Genomic DNA, 27,411 nt, shown 5'->3' with positions numbered 1-27,411 from the left:
CCATGACATGTGGAGTCCCACAAGGGTCAATTCTCCCACCACTCTTATTTAGCCTGTATATGCTCCCACTAAGTCAAATAATGAGAAAGAACCAAATTGCCTATCACAGCTATGCTGATGATACCCAGATTTACCTAGCCTTATCTCCAAATGACTACAGCCCCATTGACTCCCTCTGCCAATGCATTGATGAAATGAATAGTTGGATGTGCCAGAACTTTCTTCAGTTAAACAAGGAAAAAACTGAAGTCATTGCATTTGGAAACAAAGATGAAGTTATCAAGGTGAATGCATACCTTGACTCTAGGGGTCATACAACTAAAAAATCAAGTCAGGAATCTTGGTGTGATTCTGGAGACAGACCTCAGTTTCAGTAGTCATGTCAAAGCAGTAACTAAATCAGCATACTATCATCTAAAAAACATTGCAAGAATTAGATGTTTTGTTTCCAGTCAAGACTTGGAGAAACTTGTTCATGCCTTTATCACCAGCAGGGTGGACTATTGTAATGGGCTCCTCACCGGCCTTCACAAAAAGATCATTAGACAGCTGCAGCTCATCCAGAACGCTGCTGCCAGGATTCTGACTAGAACCAGAGAATCTGAGCATATCACACCAGTCCTCAGGTCCTTACACTGGCTTCCAGTTATATTTAGGATTGATTTTAAAGTACTTTTACTCGTATATAAGTCACTAAATGACCTAGGACCGGAATATATTTCAGATATGCTCACTGAATATAAGCCTAACAGACCACTCAGATCACTAGGATCAAGTCAGTTAGAAATACCAAGGGTTCACACAAAACAAGGGGAGTCCGCTTTTAGTTACTATGCCACCCACAGTTGGAATCAGCTTCCAGAAGAGATCAGATGTGCTAAAACACTAGTCACATTTAAATCTAGACACAAAACTTTTTAGCTGTGCATTTATTGAATGAGCACTGTGCAATGTCCGAACTAATTGCACTATATTTTCACTGTTTTCTTTTATTTTATTTTATGTAAAATCATTTTCTAACTGTTTTAAATTCATTTTAAATAAGTTATTTTTTTATAATTTTAAAAGTTTTAAAATTGCTTTTTTATTATTATTTTTCTTCATTATTATTTTAATTTCTTTTATGTAAAGCACTTTGAATTACCATTGTGTACGAAATGTGCTATATAAATAAACTTGCCTTGTCTTTTTTAAGTATATGCCTACAAAATATCTTCTTTTGCGTTCAACCGAATAAAGAAATTCATATCAGCATGAAGAATCTTAATTTTGTGGGTGAACTATTACTTAACAGTTACAGTATATGAAATAAACATTTTTACCACTTTTTAACTTTAAAAAAAAAAAAATTATGAGCTTTATATGTGTGTCTTTAAGGAAATCTTGAAAACAAGAACCTGTTTTTAATGACTTGCCTGGTTACATAAAGGTTAAATGAAAAATACAATAATCAAGATAGTTGTTTATGCACATACAGATATAAAACTATCCCAAAATATATCAACCCAACCCTTTCATTATTGTGGTATAGTTTTGTAAAAGCAGTTTTTGTTCAGGTAGATACCTCAAAATGCATTCGTTTCAAATTAAAAGCGTTCCTGAACTCTTCAGAAAAACTTCAGAATTATTGTACAAGAAAGTATAGTAATGAACATGAACGCATCTTGATAATAGAGGGGCATGTTGTCACGTGACGTCACATCGCAACTGAAGAGATTAGTTTAAATCGGAAAGCTCTTTATCGATTGATCGAAACACGTGAAATTCCTTCCAACCTTTTGCGAGGAATATTGGTGACGTAAGAGCGGTCTCTCCGGTTTGTGTAACAGCAGCGGGCGCGCGCTGGAAGCGGCATGACGCGGTCCCCGCCTCTTGCTGGAGGCGAGATAAATATAACGCGCGGTCCGTCAAACAACAGACAACACGACTCATCTCCTGCAACATGGACGAGCAAAGATACCCCCTCAATATTCAGCTTGTTGGAGTGATGCAGAAAGAAGTAGCTAAGGTAAGACCCTTTTTTAATTTCCCATTTTGCATTAGTTATTATATATATATATATATATATATATATATATATATATATATATATATATATATATATATATATATATATATATATATATATATATTAATTTTAATGGTAACTTAATTTTAAGTGTCAAGACAGATAGAAATAAGGGAACACTCCTGGCATGTACAGCGGTTCATTAACACTACTCTGAACATAGGCTACAATAACATGAAGACTGTAATGTAATTAAAAAGTAATGAAAAGTGTCTAATACATCCTTCTCTTCCCAGTTGTACATGACCACTGTACTCTGGTCAGACCAAAATGAGATCACTGTGTACAGATCGCTCGAAGACTTCAAGAAGCTGCATGTAAGTCTCTTTCTTCATTTTTATTATATTATGTATATATATATATATAGAGAGAGAGAGAGAGAGAGAGAGAGAGAGAGAGAGAGAGAGAGAGAGAGAGAGAGAGAATCAAGCAGAATAACATCTATTTGCTTATTACTGTAGAGACAACTCAAGAAGAAATTCCCTCCTTCAAACCCCTTTAGAAGGTCAGGAAGGATTGTTCCCAAATTTAAAGGTAAATACTTTGCTAGTTGTTCATCAAACAATATAGAAATTCAAGCCCTCATCATGAAGTAATACAAAATAATAATAATTTGCAGCTGCAAGAGTGCAGAAGAGCATGCAGAAGTGGAGCCCCAGTAAGTCGGTGCTCAGACTGAAGGCTCTGGAAGAATACTGCAGTGAACTGCTGAAGAGCGACCCCCGTATCTGCCAGAGCTCAGAGCTCCTCCAGTTCCTGCTTCCCAAACCCCAGGACCTCGATTCGGACTTTGCCAAAAACAGGTAAGGTTGATGCTGCCAAGGCAAGCAGAGCAGAAAATACTAAATACATGCTAGAATTTTCTAAACTATATGAAGTCTCTGAAACAGAATGTAATTAAAGATTGTGTTTTGTTCGACAGTATCGTGATCATGCCATCAGAAACCTCCCTGAGCAGCGGTAATGCTGGAATAAACAACGTTACTCAACCCTTTGTTACTGAAACATACCGATGCATAGCTACTTTTGAGACCAAGGACACCAAGAATCGGCCCTTCAAGGTTGAGGTGGATGAGACTGTGGATGTGCTCATTAAAGACCAAAAAGGTGAGAACTCGTTGTTTGCCAAACCACACAGAAACTGCAGTCTCTCTCTTCAGTGTTTGCTGACTTTGTTTTACTTTGTCTCATCAGGATGGTGGCTGGTGGAAAATGAAGCCAAGAATCTCGCTTGGTTTCCTGCTCCTTATCTGCAGAGAGCTGAGATGGATGATGATGGTCCCGATGTGATGGACGGCGAAAGTAAGTACCGGTTTCGCGGTTTCTATTGTAATCTAGCTGGATTTATTTGGAAACTAAACCAGTTTGGTCACACTTGTGAATGTTTGACATTCTTGTGCCTTGAATCAGCCGTCTTTTGGAAACCAACCTTATTATGTTTATTCCACTAACTTTGAAAATGAATGTATTTGGGTAGCAGTAGCAAAGGTAGCAGTTTACAAAATAATAACCCTTGTACATCGGTGTCTTACACTGCTCCTGGAGGACCACTGTCCTGCAAAGTCCCAACACATTTGCCTGGAACGTTTTTAGTAATCCTGAAGACTTTGATTTGCTTAGGATTGAAGTTGCCTTCCAGGAGCAGGACTTTAAACACATGCTGTTGTATAAGACTTGATCCACCAAGTTTTACATTACCGGATCTTATTCTTCCATTCGTCAGGCGTTTTCTATGTTGCCGCCAAAAGTTACAGAGCCATGAACAGTGATGAACTATCAGTGGAGATCGGGTCTGTGGTGGAGGTGTTACAGAAGTCTGACAACGGCTGGTGGATAGTGAGGTAAATCTCCATCACGAAATACACACCAGTAATCTAACGGGCAGGAAAACTGCAGAAAACCTGCTCACTTGGCAAGCAGAAGAGTTTGTGCAGCTAATGTTTCTTCCTTATTAACTTCCAAAGAATGACACCAAAACACCCATCGATGTTATACAAGCTCTAATGCTACTTCTTGATGATTAAGAGCTGTCTTTGTCTATTTCTCAGGTACAATCGAAAGGCGGGATTCGTACCATCTATGTACCTGCAACCATACAATGACCCACGGATGCACCTGATGCCTGCTAAGAGGGAGATGACCAGCTCCACTCTTGACTTGACACGGCTTCAACGTCCTGGAGAAAATTTCCTGCAGGTCTCTAGCCGTGAGCTCAGCAGATCCCAGGGCAACCTGGGACCTCCAAGAAGCACCCTGGACCCTAAAGATAAGCAGATGTCACGATCAATGAGTAGACTGCCGGACGCTCATACAACATGGCTGAATCCACCATCAGTGCGAGTGGAGTTTGTCGAGAATGGGCACCAAAGCAGTGTGAGCTACGACAGCGAAGATTTCAGCGACGAAAGCAGCTTCTCCGGCAGCGATTCACTAAATTGCTCATACACAGGAGAGCAATTACGCAGGAGTTGCACCCCTACGCCTGACTCCTCTGGCAGCCTGAGCCCTGAAAGTGCCGGAGAAGACAAGATGATCAGCAGCAGATCAGACCCCAGTCTCAACAAGATGCCCTCCTCCCCCAAGGTACCACCCAGACCCCAAGCTCAGGAGATACTCAACCGCTGCACCACCGTCACACGCAAAAACCTGCAGAGAACCAGTTAGGCCGATGTCTCAAGCACTTCAGGTTACATGCTTGAGGAGAGCATCTGAGAGTCCACGTCCAGGACAGCATTAATGTCCACTGGCGTAACGCTTGCTTGATGCTATTGTGATTATTTGATGGACAACTTATGGAGAGATTCTTGCTACATATTTATACTACTAGAACTAAGCTGAGATCTTATTCTTGGAACAGAATTATTACGCATGTTACAAATGATGGGTCTCTAAGTTTCTATAAAAGCTGCTCTTGGGATCTGATAAATGTAGATGATCTTGTATGTAGAAATGTAGAAAAGATAATGATCGACATGAATATTTGTATGTTTCTTAGTTTTCGCTTTCTTTTTCCATAGTGGAAATTATCACTTGTGCCTTATATGCATTGTATATCCTGACATATATTATACATATACATATATATTCTCTTCAGAGTTGACTCGTTGCATTATTTTAACCAACGTTGAATCCCTGGAAACATAAAATAAAATCTATAACCAAAATTCCTGGAGTGTTCATTCCTGCTGATGGATTGTTAAAGAAGCATATCAGTGCTGAAAATATCTAAAACACAGGCCAGATCAGTTCTTTAAGGACCAACATCCAAGTCAGAGGTCTCCAATCCTTAGCTCCAACTCAATCAATCCCACCTTAACCAGCTAATTTATTCCTTTATCTGAAAGAGTAGAGTTTGGCATTAACAACACCAAGGTCATGGGTTTGATTTACATGCATGAAAGACGACAAAAAACGTAGCAGGATTGGACACCCTTGACATTTTAAAGAGCTGGTTCCAGTTTTTCACCTACCATGTCTTTCTATACAAAAGATTTAAGTGCATGGGATATGTCTATAATGCACAGTAAATGCAATACATGTCAGCAGTCAAAACTGTACACACCGTACCCTTAAACCTTAAACAAAGACCCTTAAACAAAATCTGTTTTTGCGTAACCAAATGTGATTAAATAAAATGAAACATTTTACTTGTTTCTTGGTTTCTGGTATCCTGTAGCCCCACTTCACATCAAATCTCCTTGTCTAAAATCTTGCATGATGTTTTGGTATGTTCCAATTCACTGTGATTTTGTAATGTCATGTCTCTTTAGCAAAGGTCAAGAACAACTCAAGAAAGAACAGGTTTAGATGGCATTCGGACAAAAACTAGAAGGTTTTGTATTCACTCTGCATTCTTTCAACTCAAGCTGTCCATCACAGATGCAATCGGTGTATCTAACACTAAAGGCAATCTCAGATGTCCAATAAAGCAGACGTGACTCACTGCTAGCACAAGTTACTAAACATATCAGGAAAACCCAAGCAGCTACACTGAATACACACTATTGTAGTAACAGCATGTTTTTGGAAATGGTGTTTGAACAGTGCTAGAAGTTCTGTGATATTCTTAAAGTCAGATAAGAAAGGAATGTTCTGGGATCAGTACAAGCTCTGTGGACGGTGACATAGGAAAATCTTTAAAAAAAAAAAAAAATAGTCAAAAAAAAAAAATGCATATAGAAAGAGAACACTTTTGTTTGTTAGTTTAAAACATACTCCATTCACTAAAATGTATTGCACTTGATATGTATAGATGCTTACATTAAATCATCCTTTTATTGGTTGAATTTTCATGTTTATTCCTAAATGTTGCCCATTGACTTCCAGATAATTGCAAAAGCATTACTATAAACAATTTTTCCTTTTCAAACATATTCAACTGGGAATATTCTTCCAAGATGCACGTTACTTCCAACACTTCGATGTGAATACATTTTATTTTTCTTATCTAATAGATTATTTTGAAGAATGGCAAAACAACTACATAAAAAAGCAATATTTCAAACATCATCAAAACGGTATTTTGCAATTGCTGTGATCATACAAACAGGAAGCCCCTGTTTGAGAGAAAGCGACGCCGTGTTGATGAATTTGAAAATTCTGAAAGATCTTAAGTAGTTCATTAATTCAACAATCAGTACTGGATAAAAAAAATCATGATTGACATCTAGAGTAGCCAATCACCTTATATCTGCTGTTTTGGAGGGGTTTGAATCCGTAGGAAGGGACTTTGTGGTAATTTCCACAACATCATCTTCGTCATCACTCTCCTCACTGGACACTTGACCTCCGTCTTCCACACGGCTCACACCGTTCAGTTTCACGCCGTTCACATGAGCGCACTTAGATGAGCTGATGCTCTCATCTTCATCAAGAAGCTCCTCTCTATTTTCGGGATCCTCCAGACCTTCCTCTTCACCTAGTTGTTGTTGTTGCAGAGATGCCTGCCAGATATCTGCCGTGTCCATCGGTTGCTTGTCTACGATGAAGATGGATTGAGGACTGGTGTCCATCTCTTCTTCATCATCATCCAAGTTCCCACTAGAGAAAGCCAGCAGACCAACAGTAGATTTAATGAACAAACTTTCAAATGAACGGCAAGGAAAGCAAAGCGTTTTTAAAAGAATGCACATAAAAACTGCATTACGTTAAAATATTAAAATACAAAAAGTTATTATTTCAGTTTTACTATATGTTAAACTATGTGTCACATGATCCTTCAGAAATTATTCTAATTATTCTATTATTCTTGTTATCAATGTTGAAAAGAGTTGTGCTGCTTCATATTTTTGTGGAAATAGTGCTATAATGTTTTTCAGGATCATTTGATGAATGGAACCGCATTTATTGAAACGGACAACTTGAGCAATTTAATTCATCTTTACTGGATAAAAGTATTTATGTTAAAAAATATGCAGATTATACAAGACTTTCGACTGATCAGACTGCATGTGTATCATTCAGATTTCAGAAACATGTTGCATACTTTGGTTACTAGACTAGCTGAGTTAATAAAAGTGTTCAATTGAAACAATATTGTTCATTTTTTAAACGGTCATAGGAAAAGTGCCAACATACAGCTCCACACTGCTTTAATACCTTACATACTCCAAAGTGAAGCAAGCCGATGATGACATTAGCAAGGGGAAGTTTAGCAAGATGTTTAATAAGTGAAAGTCAATAAGATGTTTACTGAGTGAATCTTTAAAGCTTAAATGGTGAAGGAAATGTTTAACTTTTGTTAAAAGGGAATCTGGGGGCACTGTATTTATTTAAACCCACTTCCTGAAAGATTGTAATTAAGGGGTGACTCGTGTAATTCTACTGAACTGTCAACAAATACACAACCAGGAAGTTTTGGGAACTTGTTTTTTTTTTACCTGTCTTTACCACCTGTAATACGCATTTTCTGCCACATGTAATCCAGAAACATTGAGGCCTGCAGGAGACGACCAATCCGCTGCATGTGTCTCTCTACCAATGAGAAAAAAAAATCATATTTATATTCCTATTTTCAATGCAATTTCTAGAAACTCTAAATGTTTGTTTATGCAGATGTTCACCTTCAAAAGATCAATTTGTTCTGTTTATCATGAGTGAACTGCTTTGGAACCCACCTGTGTATGGTATGAGGCCCTCGAGATGGGTACGAGTGCCCTGATACTGCAGGATTTCCTCTGGGCTCAGGTGTGTGAGCAGCACCCGCAGGACGGCCTGGGCGTCCAGACAGCTGCGTGAATTAGTGTTCCACACCACAGAGTATCGCAACACCGACTCTGAACATGAAACACATCACATCACAGTCACACAAACCAGATGAACCTGGTGACCTAACGCAGCATACCAACACATGAAGACTACCTTTCTGATCCTGACGGAGCTTCAGGAGGGTCTTCTCTAGCTCCTGTACCCCATCCTCCTGCTGACGAATTTCTGTTGAGGATTAAAGAGCATCATCATGATTCACTTGGTTATTCTTGTTTTTTATTTTCATTTTTTTATAATATAAATGTTTTCAGTTGACAAATTACATGTAACGTAAAACATTTCAAAAGTGGTTTTTGTTTTAATTTTGATGATTAGAATTTACAGCTCATTAAAGTTCAAAAATCCAGTGTCTCAATATTAGAAAAAAGAAATTCACAATGGACTTAAAAAAACCTTGATTTCCAAATGAAATGCTAAATTTAATTTAATCTGAAAAGAGGACTTTGGACCACTGAGCAACAGCTTCTGATGAGATTTTTGTTTCAGAAGTGGCTTGGTAGCTCTTTTCCTCAAGACATCTGAGAGTGGTGACTTGATGCACTGACTTCGGCTTTAGTCCACTCCTTGTGAAGCTCTCTCAAGTGTTTGAATCGGCTTTACTTGACAGTTCCTTCCAGTCAACTTTGCATTTAATATGCTTTGATACAGCACTCTGTGAACAGCCAGTAATGACCTTCTGTGACTTTGTGGATTGCCTTCTGGACCACTGCCAAGTTAGCAGGAGATACCCTTCATACTGTAGCGATGGTCATTTAATGAAATTCAAATGTAAACATTATAATATTTTGAGATACTGAATTTTTTACTTTGAAATTAAATTAAAAAAAAAACTTCTGAAATGTTTTACTTTCCATTTAATGAATCTAGAATATATGAAAGTTTCACTTTTTGAAATAAGTTACCACATTTGTATTTTTTTTTTGTATATGCACTTGTATAGTATAGACAAATTTACTATAGATAATCTTAACTCTAACATTTTACTCAATATTTCTGAATTAAAATAAAAGTAGACACTGCAAGAACTGTAATATAAGGGACAAAGACAATTTAAAGCAAACTCAAAAACAGGGTGCACAAAATAAATGTGTGAGTATATAGTATGTAATCCCTTAATAAATAAAATATAGTATCTCTGAAAACATTTTTTTATGTATATAATTATCATTGATGGATATGAAATGCACAAACTATAGGATGATTCATATATAAATCATTCATAATATACTATTTATCACATTTATTTGTATACGGTTGTGGTCAAAAGTTTACATACCCCTTGCAGAATCTTATCAAAATGAGATGGGTCATAGAAAATGCATGATATTTTTTATTTAGAACATAAGATGTAAAACAATTTACATACAGTCCTCAAAAATAAAACTGTTCAAATGTTTACATATGCTTGAGTAAATATTAAAGAAAGAACTAACAGAAGAAAAAATATATATTTACATGCATTGTGCATAATGATCTTTCTGATTTTGGTTAAAATGATTAACTTTTGTAGATTCTACAAGGCTTACATAAACTTTTGACCACAATTTTGTTTGTGTGTGTTCACAGTATATTTTCTGAGTACATCAGCGTATACAAAAAATAAACTTATAATTATAATTATATTTGGATAATATATAAATGTATGAATTCATAGATTATGTATTCAGAGCAAAAACAGGATTTTTAACACTATGAATAGGTCTATTCATTAGGATTGCTTCATCTCATGACAAATAGTGACAAAATACGGATTTGGCATTTTTGAGGTCTGGCCAGTTAAACCAAAAGAGCTGCGCTGGAATTTCTCAAGGAGTGTCTACAAATGACTGTGGTTAAAATAAATTAATTGTAATACAAGACAACAAGAAATTATTCACCAAACATCATCTTACACAATCGGAAGCCACTATCGGAAATTAGCCAGAATTTGCATTACGACATTCAAGAACTAAAGCTCATTCGCTTTTATTCTAAAAATAATCCTGTCAAAAAAAACTAAACAAAAGATTGTCTCAAATTGCAGGTGAGTAAACATCAATGGAGTATAAAAATGTGGTTCTACCTGATTTTATATCTAACAATGAATCAAAGTGCCCACTTAAAATAAATGAGGTTGGAAAATAATGTAAGCATTCTGACTCATTTATGCAGAGAAAAGAAAGAAAAAGTACCTCGGATAACTCGCAATGCAGTGTGCGGCTGATCCAGAGAGATAGCGATTCCCAGAGCCTTCAGATACTTCTTCTCATGAAGTAAATTTGACAGTTCCTGCTGCCTATGAAGACACAAATAAAATCCATAAACACTCAAACTACATGTTTGTGACATTATGTTCTGGATAAATTCAAAAAGGTTTGTATAAAAAAAAAAAGGATAGTTCACCCAAAAATCTACATTTAGTCATCATATGTCATATGTACTTTTTTTTTTGAAAGACTATATGTAGATTTTTGGGTCAACTATCCTTTTTTTTATATATAAAAACCTTTTGTAATAAAACATGAACTTCTCAATTCAAATGGATCTGTCTTTCTAAACACTTTGAATAGGTCCATTCATTAGGATTGCAACACCTCAAGACAAACATTTTTGAGGTCTGACCAGTAAACATCATGGAGTATGACTTTATGAAGTGTTGAAAGTGTTCATCGAACATATCTTCATTTGTGTTTTGAAGATGAATAGAATAGAAAAAGTCTAATGGCTTTGGAACTACATGACAGTGAGTAAATGATGACAGAAATGTCATTTTTGGGTGAACTATGCCTTTAACACTAGAAAATGGCAATAATAATTAATATGACCATAAAAAGTCCAGAATTCAATCAGTTATCATGTTTATGTTTGATCTATTATCTTTAAAGACTAGCATAGATGTAATCAGATCATGTAAAACTAAATTGCTTTAAGGATTTAATAAACAATGTCGAGATGACAGCTTTTGAAGACAAAATGAGGTGAATGTGTTTTGCTTAGCTTGCTAAAATGATTTGACACGTAGCCTTGTCAGTCTTCAATCACATCTACACGGCTGACTGCATTTGTTAGTTGCATAAAACAATGTTGGCAGTGACATACTTAAGGACTTGGTCTTCTTGTTTGGCCTGCTCCTCTGCCAGCTCCACTTCAGTCACGTCCTAACCAAAAGAGAAAGACAGTGAGAAATGGAAACAAACACCCAGCGAGCATAACCGATGAATATGTATATGAATATGAATAATTAAATGGTTATGTTACACAGACTGGTATTGTTAGCACTAGCACACATTTTTCAAATGCACATCTATCAATGTAATTAGGACTAGAATGAATGCTTAAAGGCAGCATTAAATCATGTATGCATATGTATTTAGCATGGATTTATCATCGATTCATGCTGTAATGCACTGGCAGTAAAACATCTGTTATTAACCTGCTCACCTACTTGGCCCAAAAATATGAACTTTTTATGAGTTAATCAGACAACATCTGAATTAGTGAATCATAAACATCGCCTACATGTGTGTAAGTGCTGTTGGCTTTATTGCACACAATTTGCACAGCAGAAAGAAAGAAAAAATATTATAACGAAGAGTGCCACAGGGGTAAATAATGGTCCTTTTGTCTTGGTAGGAGAATCATCAATGATTGCATGCATCACAAGTGCAAGCATGCAGCACAAAACACAGTTTGCTTTGTTTTATTTCACACTCCTGTGTTAGGAAAGTGTGTTTTAGCACAGTGCTCAGGCGGGATACCTTCCACAGTGTGACGGTGGAGTCGGCTGATCCCGTCACCATCAGCTCGTCTTTGCTGCTGCCGTGCAGAGCCCACACTTTGTCCTGGTGAGCGTCAAATGTTTTCACACACTCGTTTGTTTTTATGGTCCACAACTTCACAAGTCCATCAGAACCACTGAAGAATGACAGAGAAACAGAGCCGGGTCACTAGGGCAAAGCTGCAGACTGTGAACCTCAAGCTCAACTGACGAAAGACTGCAAACATTTCTCATTAAAATGAAAGTGAAAGTTTACATTGATGAACACAGGCCATGTGAACCGACTGAACCACGGTAAAAAAAAAAAAAAAAAAAAGAGGAAATAGATAACCAACCTAGACACTAGTTGAGTTCCTCGACTGACAAATATGACCTTTAGCACAGAGGCATCATGTCCCTCAAACGTCTGCAGAGATAAAACACAGAAATGATGTGAATGTAATATTTAACAGAATGGCAATGTTAAAGCGATAGTTCATCCAAATGATTTGCTCACCCTCAAGCCATCCTTGATGTATATGACCTCGTTCTTTCAGATGAATACAAATTATTTAAGAGTTATTATACCGCTCTTCCAAGCTTTATAACGGCAGTGACTGGAGTTTATGAAGCCAAAAAAGTGCATCCATCCATTATAAAAAGTGCTCCACACAGCTCTGAGGTGTTAATAAAGGCCTTCTGATGTGAACCGATGTGTTTGTGTAAGAATAATATCCATATTTAAAACTTTCAAATGTAATCTCTAGCTTCCGCTAAATGTGTTCGGCTAAGTGTTCAGGAGAGAGTAGCGTTCCAGCAGATGACGCAGGATGAAAGATGAGCAGAAACTCTGGTGAGAAGTGACGAACGAGGAAACGCAGAGGAGAAAACAAAAAAAAAATTTTCTTGCAGAAATGCATCAATTCGCATCAGGAGGCCTTCATTAACCATTTTTTAATGAAGGATGGATGCAATTTTATGGACTTCAAAATGTCAACCACCATTCACTGCCATTATAAAGCTTGGAAGAGCCAGGGCATTCATCTGAAAAAATAAAGTCATATAAACCTAGGGCGGCCTTGAGGGTGAGTAAATCAGTTTTCATTTTTGGGTGAGCAATCCCTTTCATTTTCAGCAATTAAAACACAGTTTGGATTCTCATGGTTTCTCAGAGTGATGTCAACACAAAATCAAAATGTACCCCCTTTTCTTTCCTGATCCTTGTTCCTGGTCCCCAATGATTCAACAGTGCATTTTACACAAAAAGTAGTTGTCATTTACTCTCTGCCGCTGAAGACGCAGTGGTTTATGTTTGCTTTTGAAGGAAATGCGCCCCCGGTCTACGTAAATGTGTTTATGTTCACGTTAATTATTTGTGATCTAGCCTCACCTCCAGAAGAAGAAATTTGAAACAAAAAGTGTTCTATAGACTTTTCATTATATCAACTTGTGGGCAAAAATGGGCATCCGATGATCTCTTTAAGTCATCATGTTTAACAACATAATTCCTGGCGAAAAACTGCATTAACCATAATTCTGCAGACAATCTCCACCAATCAGAGGACTGAAATCACAGCAACCTCTTTAAAGCCCGACCACCAACATGAAACACTACGATCAATGTAGAGGCAGTTCCCTACACTCTCATACTACTTAAATATTTTCAAATATGTGCATATTTTGGGGTTAATGATACAACATGTTGTTTCTATATACAAATTAAATCAACAGTTTTATATTTCTTTTACATTTTTTTAAGTTTTTATTTGCAGTGCTTCATGGGACTGTAGTTTTTTTTCCCCTCTTTAAAACTATGAGTACACAGTCCTCTGTCTTTTTGTTTGATTTTCAATGAGTTTGCTTTAAATCAAAGTTAGTAATGTTGTGATTAACCTCTTAGCTTGATGAAAAAACTGAATAGGAAAAATACTAGATAACACTTTAGTATAGGGACCAATTCTCACTATTAATTATTTGCTTATAAGCAAGACAATCCTCAACATATTGGTGGTTTATTAGTAGTTATAAAGCACATTTGCTCCATCCCTAATCCTAAACACCTAAATTTAACAAATTAGGAGTTTATTAAGACAAAAGTCAAAGTTAATGGTTTGTTAGTGGCAAGAGCTGGACCTTAAATAATGTGTGACCAAATACTCTCTAGAATATCTAAGTTATCTAAACAGCTCTTTAAACATGTACGTGTAACTCACCTTGAGGCAGCTGAAGTCTTGAATGCTCCAGATTTTGATGGAGCCGTCCGCTGAAGCCGTGGCCAGGACCTGGTCCACAGGAGAGAACTGAACACACCAAATACCTCGACTATGACCCCTGAAGACACCTAACAGACTCATGTCCGCCAGTGACCAGAGTTTAGCCGTGCGATCCTGAGAGCCAGAGGCCAGCAGCTTGTCATTGGGAGAGATGGTCACGCTGTTCACATCCTGAAGGAATGTTCGAGGAAGAGATGGGCAACAGAAGAAAAATGAAATGAGATTTAAGGAAAACCGGGGGGTGATGGATTAGAAATAGTGACACTAGTAACATAACTTCATTTGTGTTCCACTATAAAATACTACAATGCGGTGACGATGTTTGTCATACTGTACTGGATGTACGGACTGAGGTAATAATCAAACGCATTCGCCTAAACATTGAGAAGTATTATTCATTTAAGAAAGGCTTTATTATCATTTTGTTTAAAGAAAGGATTTCTTTGACACATTCAATTGATCAAAAGACACAGTAAAGGCGTATAATGTTTATAAAGGATTCTATTTCAAATTACTGATTTTTTGGGGGAGGGAAATCAGCATATAATTTCTGACTGATTTCTGAAGGATCAAGTGATGCTGAAGACTGGAGAAATGCTGCTGAAAATTCAGCTTTGCATCACGGGAATAAATTCACATTTTAAAATACATTCGAACAGAAAGCAGTCATTTTAAATAGTAATACTTTTTCACAATATTTTTACAGTTTCACTGTATTTTTGATCAAATTATTGCAGCCTTGCTGAGCACAAGTCACTTTTTTTCAAAAGCATTCAACAAATCTTACCAACACACGCACACAGATTTTTTTAAAGAAGCTTAACTGTACTCTAACATCTCTCACAACACTGGACAAAACTGTTTAGGTCTAGCTATCCCCAAAAGATGAATTATGCTTACATATATTCCTAAACACTGTTTTGACGCAATGGGCACACAAGAAAACATCAAAGACAATGGAAGGCTGAAAAACTAAAGCAACAGAACGTGCTCAAGAGCATGGTTTCTGCCGTCAAAGCCATTTCTGCAACCAGATAAACATGTTTCGTTGAACATTTCGTACGTGACAGGGGTAAAGACCCACCTTGTCGTGAGCTTTCTCTGTGAGTCGTGCCGTCATCAAGAAGGGTTCACATCCCACGTCAGGAAGAGGGTCAGGCAGATCCCACACCTTCATAGTACAGTCCTGACTGCCCGACACCAGGAACACTTTCTTTAACCTGCGCACAGCAACAGACTCATTGTGTTACTAGTTAACAGGTTTCACTAAAACCAGTAAAAAAACTACAACAAACAGTTCACAAAATAATAAATGTTACATGCTACTGTTAGTCACTATATTTCCCATTTTTACTAGTGGAATTATTCGTTTTTGTTTTGTATATTTGTGATATTCATTAATTAAATCTAATTCATATCACCCTTTCAAATTTAAAGTCAAACTGAAACATTCACTGAAACAAAATGGAATAATTACACTATTTTAGCCTCCTGCCAATGCAACATTTCTATTTTGTAGTTGAACTTTGTCTTAAAAGCTAAAACTGAAATAAAATAATACAAACTGTATGGATGTAAAAAAAGGGGGTAAAAAAAAAAGACAAACAAACATTTCATTGAAAATATAAAAACTAAAATAGTTGAAAATCATAAAAACTAGAACAGGATCTCAAAGCTAAAATAACACTGGAACAGTACGGGGGAAATGTTGTGCTTCTGTGAGCAGTTTTTAAGTTCACATAATATAAAGTGACAAAGTGATTAAGTAACTTTACAAACCAGTAAACTATTATAAAATCAAAGGTGTTGTAAATTTGCCGGAAAGTGCTCCATAGCTTTGTCAACTATATTAGAATAGGTTCTTATGATCAGAAATGTCACAGTTAATGATCTAAATGTGACCGTGTTTTCAGTTTAGCAGAAAGTGTATCAATCCTTCAGGAAACAGGGACTTTTCTAGGAGTTTGAGGACAGGGCTAGAGTGTGATCACACACTGCAGGTGCTGAACTTCTATTGCTTGTCTAACTGCTATTCGTAAGGGCGATCAGACCTGGAGCAGGCGACGGAGCCCACGGCGTTGGAGTGACCGCTGCCCTGGGCCACGCAGTGCACTCGGCCACTCTTCAGGTCCATCTTCCACAGCCGCAGGGACTTGTCCTGGACAAAACATTACATAAACCTCATCTTTCCAAATGTGGGCCAAGCTCTACATTGAGAGGCTGATGTTTTGAATGGCATGCTAAAAAGAAAAAAAAAAGTGAAAGAATCACCTTTGCACAGCTTGCAAACATGGAACCTTTCCGAAAGACATCGACTGATAAGATGGTATCTGCAGACAGATGATCAGAGGAGATTGTCAGAGCACAATGTCAACAAGGCAGACCGATGACAGAAGTGGAATCCAGTCTGACAGACAGTTGTTTTTCTACAGGACCGTAGTGAGAAAACTAATGTGTTTTACCTGCCTGGGATGTAAGGCTGCAAATAAAAATGGCTTTGACAATGGTTCTTTCATTAATGGAAAGAAAAACACAATAAAAGAAGCACACACACACCTATCAGAATTATAAAGAATACTATTTATATTACTTCCTGCCTGAACGTTTCCTCAAAACAATGTGCAAACCAAAGCCCATGTAAAAAAAAAATTGCTTTGCTGTATTTTTCATACAATGATCATTATATTTATATAATTGTTATTATATTAGTAAGTTTCTTTTGCTACGTATTTCCATATTTTTTCTAAATATACATTTAATTAATTTTATTTATGTTTTAGTGTTGGCATTAGAGCAATTAAAATGATTTTATATTTTATTAAGATTAGGCTTTCTTTTTTTTCCCTTTAAATTAAATATTCATATTTTATTTCATTTCAACTTTGTTTCACTTGCACAAAATTATACGGTATTGTTTTAGTTAACAATAACAACACTACACCTTTTTTTAAATCTTATTGAAGAACAAATGTGATAAAAATGAATATTTTAGTCTAGTATTTACACTTGTCACAGTAACAAACGTTTATCTGTTTGTTTTAATCAAGTGTTATTTTAGATTTTTAAATTTTTAATCATTTATTTAATTAATATTTTAAATTATTTAATTAATATTTTAAAACTAGTTATTTTATATCTTCTTTAGTTAAACATTTTAGCAATTTAGTTGTTTGTCAAGTTTTTGCTTTTTTTTATACAGTAACCGTTCATTTATATTTCATTTATATTATAATAATATAATAAATATATAATAAATCATTTTAATTATTTTAAACTAAATGAACATGAGAAGTGTTGCCTTGGCATCTAGTGAAATAAAATAATGTTTCTTTTAAGTAAAAGTTTTTAATTTTATTTTTTCTTTTCATTTTCAGAGTTCATTATAATAACCCTGGTTCTATTCTAGTTTTGGTTCGCTTGAGTCATGCAAGTGTTTTCTAATGATCTTTGTTCATTACAGCCAAACTTAACTCAATGTGCTGTAGGTTTCTCTGCAGGATATTTGAGTTAGGCCTGGTTCACACGGGACGATTTTAAAATTGTCTGCAGATTTTCCAAACCTGAGAGACCCCACACACGGCGATAAAAAATCACGGGTCTAACAGTTTTGGTCGCTCCGTGTGTGGTGTGCAGCCACACGGCAATATCAACACATCACACACGAACCGATTTGACTCCCGAGCATTCCCAGGTCAGACGGGAAATCTCGCAAAATCCCTCGAGATCAAACGTGACTTTAGAGTAAACAATCATGGCGGACAAAGAGGATGCAGTGGCCATTGTTTGTGCTTTGTTTTTAACGGGGAAAAAAACATAAGAAAAATAAGAAAAGGCGATGGTCAAAGAGGTGGAGACGACGCGAGCATGGACTATACTTGCTTTATCATGATATGGAGATAAGTTGTTGTTTTATCTCATAGAAATGTTGTTACGTACTACACAGATTAATAACCGTTGAAATAAACGTTCATATATTAGTTTCCATGTACTCTGGTGGACTGCAGTTGTGGATGTAGTTATGCCCATCGACTTTATTTGTATTTGTTATATTATATACGCCGGCTGTTTTGATTTTGTTTCCCGGTACTATCACTGCCTCGTCACCTCGCTTTCTGATTGGCTACACGCCACAGTCCACAGGCTGCGTGATTGTTTGTCCTCGGGGGACACCACACACGAGAAGAAATCGGGCAAAATAAATCCAACATGTTGGATATCCCCGATTTGAGATCGGAGCGGTCCCGACATTCTTCCGAGCAGAGGAGATTAGTCTTAACACACCACACACGGCAGGAATATTTGATCAGATTATTTTACGATAATCGGAGCATCCTAAGATTGTCGGAAGGGCTGAATCGGGGCTAAAATCGGCCCAATTATCCTGCCGTGTGAACCAGCCTTTAGAAGCACACAGTAGTATATACTGCAGTATGTAGTAGGCGTCCCATGTGCACAGAGCTGCCTCCCTCTAGTGGCTCCCTCACCTGTGTGTCCGTACAGGATCTGACAGCTGTTAGTGGCCAACTCAAACACCTTCAGCTGAGAGCTGTTAGTGGCCACCACTAGATGCGTGTCATCCTTCCCCAGGAACTTCACGTCCAGGATATCATCATTGTAGCCGACAAACTTCATAAGAAGAGAAAAACAAGCCCAGTGGCTCCAGGTTCTGATACGTATGAAGTTCAGGAGGCATCTACAGTGGGACTGTGAGGCTCACCTGCTGCTGAACAGTGAGAGCGGGCATCTGATAGATGAGGATGTTGTGCTCTGCGGTGACAGTGACCAGTCTGTTGGACCGTGGCATGGGCAGAAGATGCATCAGACTGCGCGGATCTAAATCGGCCTCGTCCGTGTCGAGAGCCGGAGCATCAGGCAGCGTCTGAGTGAACACGCAGCGAGCCGAGCTGGAGTCCCACACTCGAAGAACACCTGCACAAAACAGCCAAACACTCAGGGCCAGGCACACAGTATTCAACACATGCGGCGCAAAGAGCCACCAAACAGCACCAAAATCAGTTTTCATGAATGAATGACTTAATTTTTTTTTTTTTTTATGGGTTTGTATGCATTGTTGTATTATTTATTTTGAGAAAAGTTAAGTTTTTATAAGAATTACTATTATTTATTTATTTTTAACCATTGGCCGAATCATTCATCCAAACATTTTTTTTTAGTTTTATTAAAACAACAACCAAAAAGCTTTTAAACTACATGCAGCAATAAACACATTAAATCAAGCTTTTTCAATGCTACATGTGAATTTAGGCATTGCAGTGTTACGTACATTATGAAAAGATCATTTGAGATTTACATTTAACAGTTTTAATAAATTAATCGTGTTTTTAAAGATTGGGTTTAAGAGAGAATTAGATGACGGCAAATGTCTAAAGGTAAAAATTAACTATTCAATATAAATACAAATTAACATAGGTCAAAAACCAATATCGTACTACTATTTTGTACCTTTTTTTTGGGGGGGGGGGGGCTGCGATTTGAGGTGGTTTGTTAAAAAAAAAAAAAATTTGCACACTTCCTAGTTATTATAGATAATTAAACTGAATCTTAAACAATGAAAATCTATGAAACCAAAAATAGACATCCATTCCACAAAAAAAGTAAAGATAAATATTACATGAAATCTTGCTTTGGTAACTAGCTTAAATAAACAAGTTAATGGATTTTATTTATTTATATTTAATTGAAAAACTAAAACTAAAACTGAAACATTAGAAACAAATGAAACAGAATTATATATAGAAAAAAAAAGACAAAAGCACATAATAAATATGAATATAATATAGCACATAAATAATACTGTTACTGCCCCAACAATGGGTTGTTACACCTGATTGGTCCATGCTTTTATGAGTTTACATTATAGCATTTTATATTAAACTGGGTTTACCTTTACTGCCAGCCGTGACGAAGTGTAAGTCTTCGCCCTTCACACCCATCTGAGAGTAATCGCTGCTCCCAGGGAGAAGAACAACACCTTCCACAGCCTGAGCATCCACAAATAAGAGAAGTCCATGTCAAATAACAAGGCTGTATTTCCAGACTGATCTGCTTGTTCAGATATGAAACACAGATGATAGTTAGTGCACAGCTCATGGGTCACAGTCACAGTCTGACCTCATAGACGGGAACAGTCCTCTTAACGGCCGCCTTCTTCAGGTCCCAAACCGAGCAGATTTTGTCCCGGCCAGAACTGAAAATGAAGACAGCTCTGTTAAAATGGACTTTTACATGGAGAAAACAACATTTTTTTCCTGCTGTTTTTACCTGATTAGAGTTTGGCCATCAGGTGAGAAGGCCAGCGATGTGACGGCACTGTAGTGGCTCTCCAAAACACAGATACACCTGCTGGTCCGCAGGTCCCAGATCCGGATCCCACAGTCCGCAGAAGAAGAGAAGAGCTGCAGCCTGCTGATGTCTGGATGAAACTCAACCAAACTGGAAGACAGATGGCATATCAACCAGCGGGGTCTGAGAGACGATCTCAAAGCAGAACTTGGATGTTTTTTTTTTCCAGTGCTTACTGTACAACGCCAGAGGATCCTTTCAGATTGTGTGTGCAGTACTGCTTCACGACATCCCACAGCTTGATGGTGCCATCACAACCACCTAGGAGCGCAACAAATCATGGTGAAAAAGCAGCAGGCTTAATCATATTGAATGTGTACTAATCTGAACAGCAATTAAAACAAATGTACTTACAGATAATATAATACTAATGAAATAAACAAGCCATTTAAGTGCACTTAACAAGACATTTTTAAATTTCTTAACATACATTTAAGTGCACTTTGTAATAATGTTGAACTGAAAGTTTGACTTAAAATCACTTTGTTTTCAAATCTTTTGCCCTGCATTTAAGAAGTACATGCAAAATACTTGATGATCATTTTAACTGTAGTGTGTATTCGAGATAGCACTTGTGACCCTGGACCACAAAAACAGTCATAAGGGTCAGTTTTTCGAAATTGAGATTTATACATCATTATCTGAAAAGCTTTCCGTTGATGTATGGTTTATTATGATAGGAAAACATTTGGCCGATATACAACTATTTGAAAATCTGAGGGGTGCAAGAACAAAAGTTGTCCAAATGAAGTTCTTAGCAATGCATATCATTAATCAAAAATTAAGTTTTTATATATTTACAGTAGGGAATTTACAAAATATCTTCAAGGAACATGATTTTTATTTATTATACTAATGATTTTTGCCATAAAAGAAAAATCAATAATTTTCGCCTACACATTTATTTTTGGCAACTGCTCCAAATATACCCCAGAGACTTAAGACTGCTTTTGTGGTCCAGGGTCACATATATACAGTAGTTAATATATTTACTAAATTGCTCTTTATCAATGTAGTTGCAGATGCATTGTCTCGTGCTTGATTGGGATAAACTTGAAAACAAATTTTAAGAAAAAAAAAATTGCACTAATTTAGTTTTTTCGTTTAGCAGGGTTTTGGTGCCATTGCTGAATGTTAATGGGTTTGTAAATATTTATTTGTAAGTATTTATTAATTATACTGTTGATTTCAACCCCAATTTATTTTCTTAAGGGTGGGGGTGTTACGCTATTAAGCGCGGTTTGAGCTGCTTAATTGCGGTTATGCTCCCGTTATTTCTTTTTTTACTCCTCTAGGTCAATGATGTCCAGGTGTTTGCTGTTAGTGGATGGGGCAACCCACTTTAAAGACGCCTTGTTGGATGTACAGGGAGGCGGGCTCTCCTTTCATTCTCATCTGCTCTCACTGGGCTCGCACGGCTCAGCTTATGATCTTTGTGGAGGTTTTTTTTGTGTTGAGTTAATATTTCCGTTTCCACAAGCACGTGTTCCGGTATGGGATTGATGTTTGTGTTTATAGTTGATTTTTAGAGCGGTGGTGGTGGAGATTCTGGTGATTGGTGTTTTCATGTTATTTAGTTTAGATTAGTTAGTGCGGCAGTTAGAGGACCCGGAAGACTCACGGTAAACATTGTATTTTGTTTTGGTCGGGAGGTAGGTAAGTTTTTATCTTTTGTTGTAGTTATGTGAGATCAGGATTTTCTTTCTGTTTTGTTTTGTTATTTTTACCACCACGCTCTGTTTATGTAAAAATCATTATTTCATTAAATTAAATTATTTTTGCAATGTCACTGCGCCTATGGTTTTTATATGTTATGTTGTACCAGTTTGGTTTATTACCATGGTCACGTAACAATGATAAATGTGTAATTACAAATACAATCAAATACATAACTTCAATAAAAATTACATTAAAGCATTTTTCACTTGATCATAAATGCTAGTCTGCACATTCAGCAGTACACTTTAAACAGATTTAAAAGTAGTACGTATAAACAAAAGTCCTACTTAAATGGGCCAATAAAAACACTCTGAAGTTCAGCACATTGCATTTTATAAATATTCTAACATTTAATTAAGTGTCTGTAACTTTACAATAAATTGCATTTATACAATAGGTGTTTTTAAAATATATGATTTATGATTTCCATAATAAGTGCTCTTTGTAAAGTATTATAAAGTGTCCTTTTTCACAAAGATACATATCGCCCTACTAAGATATGTCTGACACTAAAGCTGTTGTTTAGCGTTAGTCATTGTTAGTCATAGTGGAGTCTGACCTGTAGCCAGCAGGGTGGAGGTGCAGTCGAAGGTCATGCTGGCCACAGGCACATTATGGATGGCCCTCCACGACCGAGTGCACTTCTCCTGCTTCCAGTCCCACTGCTTCAGGAGCAGAGCCCTGCTGGCGGTCACCAGCACCTGCAGAGGAACAGCAGAAACACTCTCAGTCTGGAGTCATGCTGAAGCAGCAGACAGGCACTGAACCAAGCTGGCCTCACCTCATCATCAGGACTGAGAGAGAACGAGGTGATGTCCTCTTGATCATCCTGCAAAAGAGAAAGAAACGGGAGAAATACAGGCGACTGAGTCATGCCATGTTTCAGATAGGAGCGCTTCTTCGGTTTTAGGCAATTTTGCATCCCAGGGGTTGATTTTATTTATTTATTTTTATTTATTTATTTATTAAACTAAGTAGTTAACCTCTGTTATTTTTGTTTACATAAAGGTCACAAATAAAGCTTGATACCAACACTTAATCAAAAGGTTTTAACCTTATCTCAGACCCAGACGCAATATTAGTTCATTTAAAGCAAGAAACTAAAGGTGAATATCTTCCCCTGTTTATTAAATCACAATACATGAAGAAAACCGTTTTGTACCACACGTTTCCTGAAACTATATGTTTTAATATACGTAAGTAAGGCCATTTCTACTTAATTCACTTGTTTGCATAGATTTCCAGAATGGAAATCTGATCATCTGATAAAGCTTGGTTCGAAGTTCTTGTTTCATTTCGTTGACAAATCAGCCTTTATGGAGGAGATTTGGGGATTTGATCTCTTTTTGTCAGCCATAAAAAATAATAATAAAAATAAAAATAAAAATAAAAATAAAATAAAAATCTACCATTTGTAATACTACACTTGATTTTTTCCCCACTAACTATTAATAACAAAGTCATTAAAAATTGCACTTAAATTGCCTTTTATTTCATAAATCTGCTGATGCAAAAAGACAAAGTTTAATCAAAAAAACACCTAAAATTGTATTTCAGATGTTTTCTTTCCACTAGTCTAAAAAAGAAGTCGTTTTATGGAAGGAAATTCAAAAAATTCATAAATAACTGTAATATGTCACAATTTTATTTGTTCATTTATTGAAAAAGGCAAAGTCCTACTGTGATGGGTATGTTAATTGTTTTTAGGCAAACTAAATAAACAGAAAGGGGTTTTAAGGGAGTGATTAGCTGTCCATAGTTGAAGAAACACACATATGAATCAAAACTGTAAGACACTGACCTGCTCGATGCTATGGATAATTTTTCCTGTGTTGATCTGTAAAATGTTGACTCTTGGACCACATGTGCAAAATATGTACTGCTCGTCATGACTTATCTGGATGGAGAAACAAAAGGAGTAAAATAACAGCTGTAATTCAGGGACTAATGATATGATTTTCAATTAACGTTACTAAATTATGAACTTACCTGCACTTTACCTCCCTTATAGAACGGTTCTATTTTGCTGGAGACTGCATAACTATACAAACAGACGAGATGATCACTCACTTGTTGTCAAATAAGGTAGCTAACAGTAATCTTAACTAGTCACTGTGAGATCTACACATTTCAAAGAATCTTTCTCACGGAGAAGAGTCCGATTAGAAGAAAACTCCACTTACTTTGATTTAAACGGCAGCGTGTTTCCAGCCATGTTTACCCACGATGTTTTCAACTTCTCGCGAACAATACAGTATTTATTAAAAGCATAAGTATTACTTCATATGCCCCTTTATTTTACACGCATGGTGCATGTGTTCATGCCCGTGTCGCGCAAATATGACGTCAACACTCAAACTCACGCTCCAGTGTCAAACGGATGCCAAACAAAAATATACTTGTATAATAATAATAATAATAATAATAATAATAATAATAATAATAATAATAATAATAATAATAATAGTTGTATAAATGATACAATGTAATAATATTACATTATAATTCTTTAGCAAAGGAATTTAGGTTGGGGGCTGTTTATATTTTTCAAGTGAACACTCTAAATACATTATTTAGGTAGTACTTTAAAATAATTAACACGTTAATACATTAGCTTACATTATCTAATCGAACCTTATTGCAAAGTGTTACAATTATTTGTTAATTATCATTTAGTTTTCCATGTGTAACTGATGTGAGAAAACAGATGTTTTCCTGCCTTATTAAAGGGATAGTTAACCCAAAAGGAAAATTCTGCCATCATTTACTCACCCAAAAGAAGACCGATGACGGTAGCCATTGACTTACATAGTGTGGGGGGGGGGGTACTTTGTAATGACAACTGTCTATTGTTTGATCTTTTTGGATTTTTGAACTCAACAGCCTTTTCCCGAAAGGGATGAATGAAGAGATAAACTATTCATGTTTTCTGTAAATGCCTTTATTCTTTTTAGAGACAAATATTGTTAACTTTTCTATTGAAAGATTTGTGTTTTTACTTGTCTGGGTCTGGGCTGAAGGCCCTCCCTTTGCACCTGTTACTTATTTCCTGATTATCTATCGGGTATTAATTGACTGCATGACTGTTGTTGATTCATTATGAGCATTGAGAATAGCTGGATGGCTGAAACGTCTGCTCTTGCTCTAATAAAATGACTGATTCTTTTTGTTAAAGACTTTGTCTAGTTTTTCAGAGTGCGAACCATCTACAGTCTCTTCTACATTTTACTGGTTTTCATGCACCTGGACTTATAACATGAGCGCAACAATATTCCCTTGTCCCATTGTTTGATTACCCACATTCTTCAAAATATCTCTGTTGTGTTCCACAGAGGGTGAACTGTCTGTTTAAATAAAATAATTCCTAATAATCTCACAAGCCCGTTCTCAGCATGTTTATATTGTATGTTCCTGTAATTGCAGTTTGATCCCACCATCATAATGTTCGTGGTGGGACCTGATGGGCAGTTTCTTGAGTATGGAAAATGAGTAAAATGGCATTGTTTCAGCACGTAAGAGCATTATTTCTGTCTCAGAATACCTGGTAAATTTTTCTTTTGTGAAATGGGTTATATTTATTTGAAGATTCTGTTTTAAGAAATCAAAGACTTTTGCAGCATTCCCCATTTCTTTACAGTCCAACATTTTTTTGACCCTTGTTTTTAGTTTCAGCGAACAACAATGCCATTCAAAAGAATTAAACTTAAATTGTACTGAAAATTGTTCTGATTTAGATTTTTCTGGTAACACATCACATCACAACTTTACACCAATACATTCAATTCATAAATTCATGATTTATTTTTGTAAATTCAATAAATCAAATTCATTATGAAGGTGAAGACTTTCTGGACACCAATTTTTACCTGCACAGGAGACACAAGTTGATACGATGTAGTTTTATGTAAATGATTTAGAAAAGCTGTATGTAATTGTTGAGGTTTCCTATTGCTTCATAGGGGAAACATCAAAAATCGAATTATCTATACTCATTTACAATAATGCTTCACAAAACAGGACACAAACACAGTAAAAACAACTGATAAAGTGATATTTATAAAATATTAAATTTTCAGTATGATTGAATTAATTTACATGATCACAGTGCATATGATAAATAGAATAATCCATTCTGGTCTGTGCTGAAGTGAGTGAGTGTGTCAGATGTGTTGAGTGTGTGTTGTGTGCGGTGGGTGGGTCTTTCTCTTTACTGTCTTTAAGTCTCTCTCTCTGATCTGATATCAGCATTATTCTTCAGCACTGCTCATCTTCACACATCAACACCAAATCACGCGATGATCACAATATTCTGCTCTTTCTTCACTCTTCTGACCTGTAAGTGTTCATCAGATCTGTTGATTTAAAGTGATTTGACACTCAGTCTCATGTTAGGGTTGTGTTTATTCTGCAGGTGTCAGTGGAGCGACTTTGGCTCAGAGTCCATTAATCACAGTCAGCTAAAACAACCAGCGAGTGGTTAAAAACAGATCAGTATACTTTGAAAAAAATCAACACTAAAGTGGAAAGGAATCCCTCAAGTGATTAATAGATAACATTTTCACTCACTCCAAGGACCGAGTAGGCAAATGAAGGCTCTGTTACATCCAGTCTTTAAAACCTCACAAAGGACTGTGAGAAAGACCAGCTAGCCACAGCACAGATTTCCTGAATAGAAATTCCCTAAAACAATGCCCAGGATGAAGCTATCCCTCTAGTTGTGTGTGCCTGTAACTCTCTTGGAGGGCTCCATATCTGCATTATTATAACATAACACGATCGGTGTAACCGTCACGCTCCTCTCATAAATCATCAAACGAGAGGATGCTGGCCTATAGGACCTGAGTCAAGTCCTATATGACATGCCGAGATAGTGACCAAATAAACCTTAACTATGGAAAAAACTCTGCCTTTGTCCAGGAGGTCTTGCAAGAAACATAGCACGTCCGAAATTGAACACAAATAAGGTACAATGTTTCTTTCTCCGC

At 36.5% G+C, this 27,411-nt stretch overlaps 2 protein-coding genes across 2 annotated transcripts; one reads left to right on the top strand and one right to left on the bottom strand.

The window, feature by feature from the left end:
* The first annotated feature begins 1,149 nt into the window (after window positions 1-1,149).
* Window positions 1,150-5,727, top strand: noxo1a (NADPH oxidase organizer 1a). Its single transcript, XM_052553259.1, has 8 exons — window positions 1,150-2,008; window positions 2,305-2,385; window positions 2,530-2,602; window positions 2,688-2,871; window positions 2,991-3,175; window positions 3,263-3,370; window positions 3,792-3,909; window positions 4,117-5,727. Exons 1-8 carry the CDS (start codon window positions 1,943-1,945, stop codon window positions 4,730-4,732), a joined length of 1,431 nt encoding a protein of 476 aa, XP_052409219.1. The 5' UTR covers window positions 1,150-1,942; the 3' UTR covers window positions 4,733-5,727.
* A 597-nt stretch (window positions 5,728-6,324) lies between these two features.
* Window positions 6,325-24,784, bottom strand: LOC127953878 (transducin beta-like protein 3). Its single transcript, XM_052553235.1, has 23 exons — window positions 24,610-24,784; window positions 24,416-24,467; window positions 24,228-24,323; window positions 23,208-23,255; window positions 22,986-23,127; window positions 20,884-20,968; window positions 20,627-20,797; window positions 20,477-20,552; window positions 20,250-20,346; window positions 19,062-19,273; window positions 18,829-18,970; window positions 16,616-16,674; window positions 16,396-16,502; window positions 15,429-15,564; window positions 14,285-14,515; window positions 12,428-12,498; window positions 12,073-12,229; window positions 11,414-11,472; window positions 10,507-10,610; window positions 8,429-8,500; window positions 8,185-8,343; window positions 7,948-8,041; window positions 6,325-7,108 (listed from the first exon to the last, which is right to left on the bottom strand). The coding sequence occupies exons 1-23, from the start codon at window positions 24,639-24,641 to the stop codon at window positions 6,748-6,750; spliced, it is 2,763 nt and encodes a 920-aa protein (XP_052409195.1). The 5' UTR covers window positions 24,642-24,784; the 3' UTR covers window positions 6,325-6,747.
* Window positions 24,785-27,411: the final 2,627 nt, after the last annotated feature.

This window comes from Carassius gibelio, chromosome B3, assembly GCF_023724105.1.
Source record: "Carassius gibelio isolate Cgi1373 ecotype wild population from Czech Republic chromosome B3, carGib1.2-hapl.c, whole genome shotgun sequence".
Taxonomy (NCBI): domain Eukaryota; kingdom Metazoa; phylum Chordata; class Actinopteri; order Cypriniformes; family Cyprinidae; genus Carassius; species Carassius gibelio.
This window is presented reverse-complemented; position numbering and strand designations above follow the sequence as displayed.

Excerpts from the sequence above, each read along its gene's own strand:
- noxo1a (XM_052553259.1), top strand. The coding sequence starts at position 1,943 with ATGGACGAGCAAAGATACCCCCTCAATATTCAGCTTGTTGGAGTGATG. Across the intron at positions 2,009-2,304 it reads TGCAGAAAGAAGTAGCTAAG|TTGTACATGACCACTGTACT; the intron begins GTAAGACCCTTT and ends TTCTCTTCCCAG. Across the intron at positions 2,386-2,529 it reads AAGACTTCAAGAAGCTGCAT|AGACAACTCAAGAAGAAATT; the intron begins GTAAGTCTCTTT and ends TTATTACTGTAG.
- LOC127953878 (XM_052553235.1), bottom strand. The coding sequence starts at position 24,641 with ATGGCTGGAAACACGCTGCCGTTTAAATCAAA. Across the intron at positions 14,516-15,428 it reads CAGAGAAAGCTCACGACAAG|GATGTGAACAGCGTGACCAT; the intron begins GTGGGTCTTTAC and ends ACATTCCTTCAG. Across the intron at positions 8,042-8,184 it reads GGGCCTCATACCATACACAG|AGAGACACATGCAGCGGATT; the intron begins GTGGGTTCCAAA and ends TCTCATTGGTAG.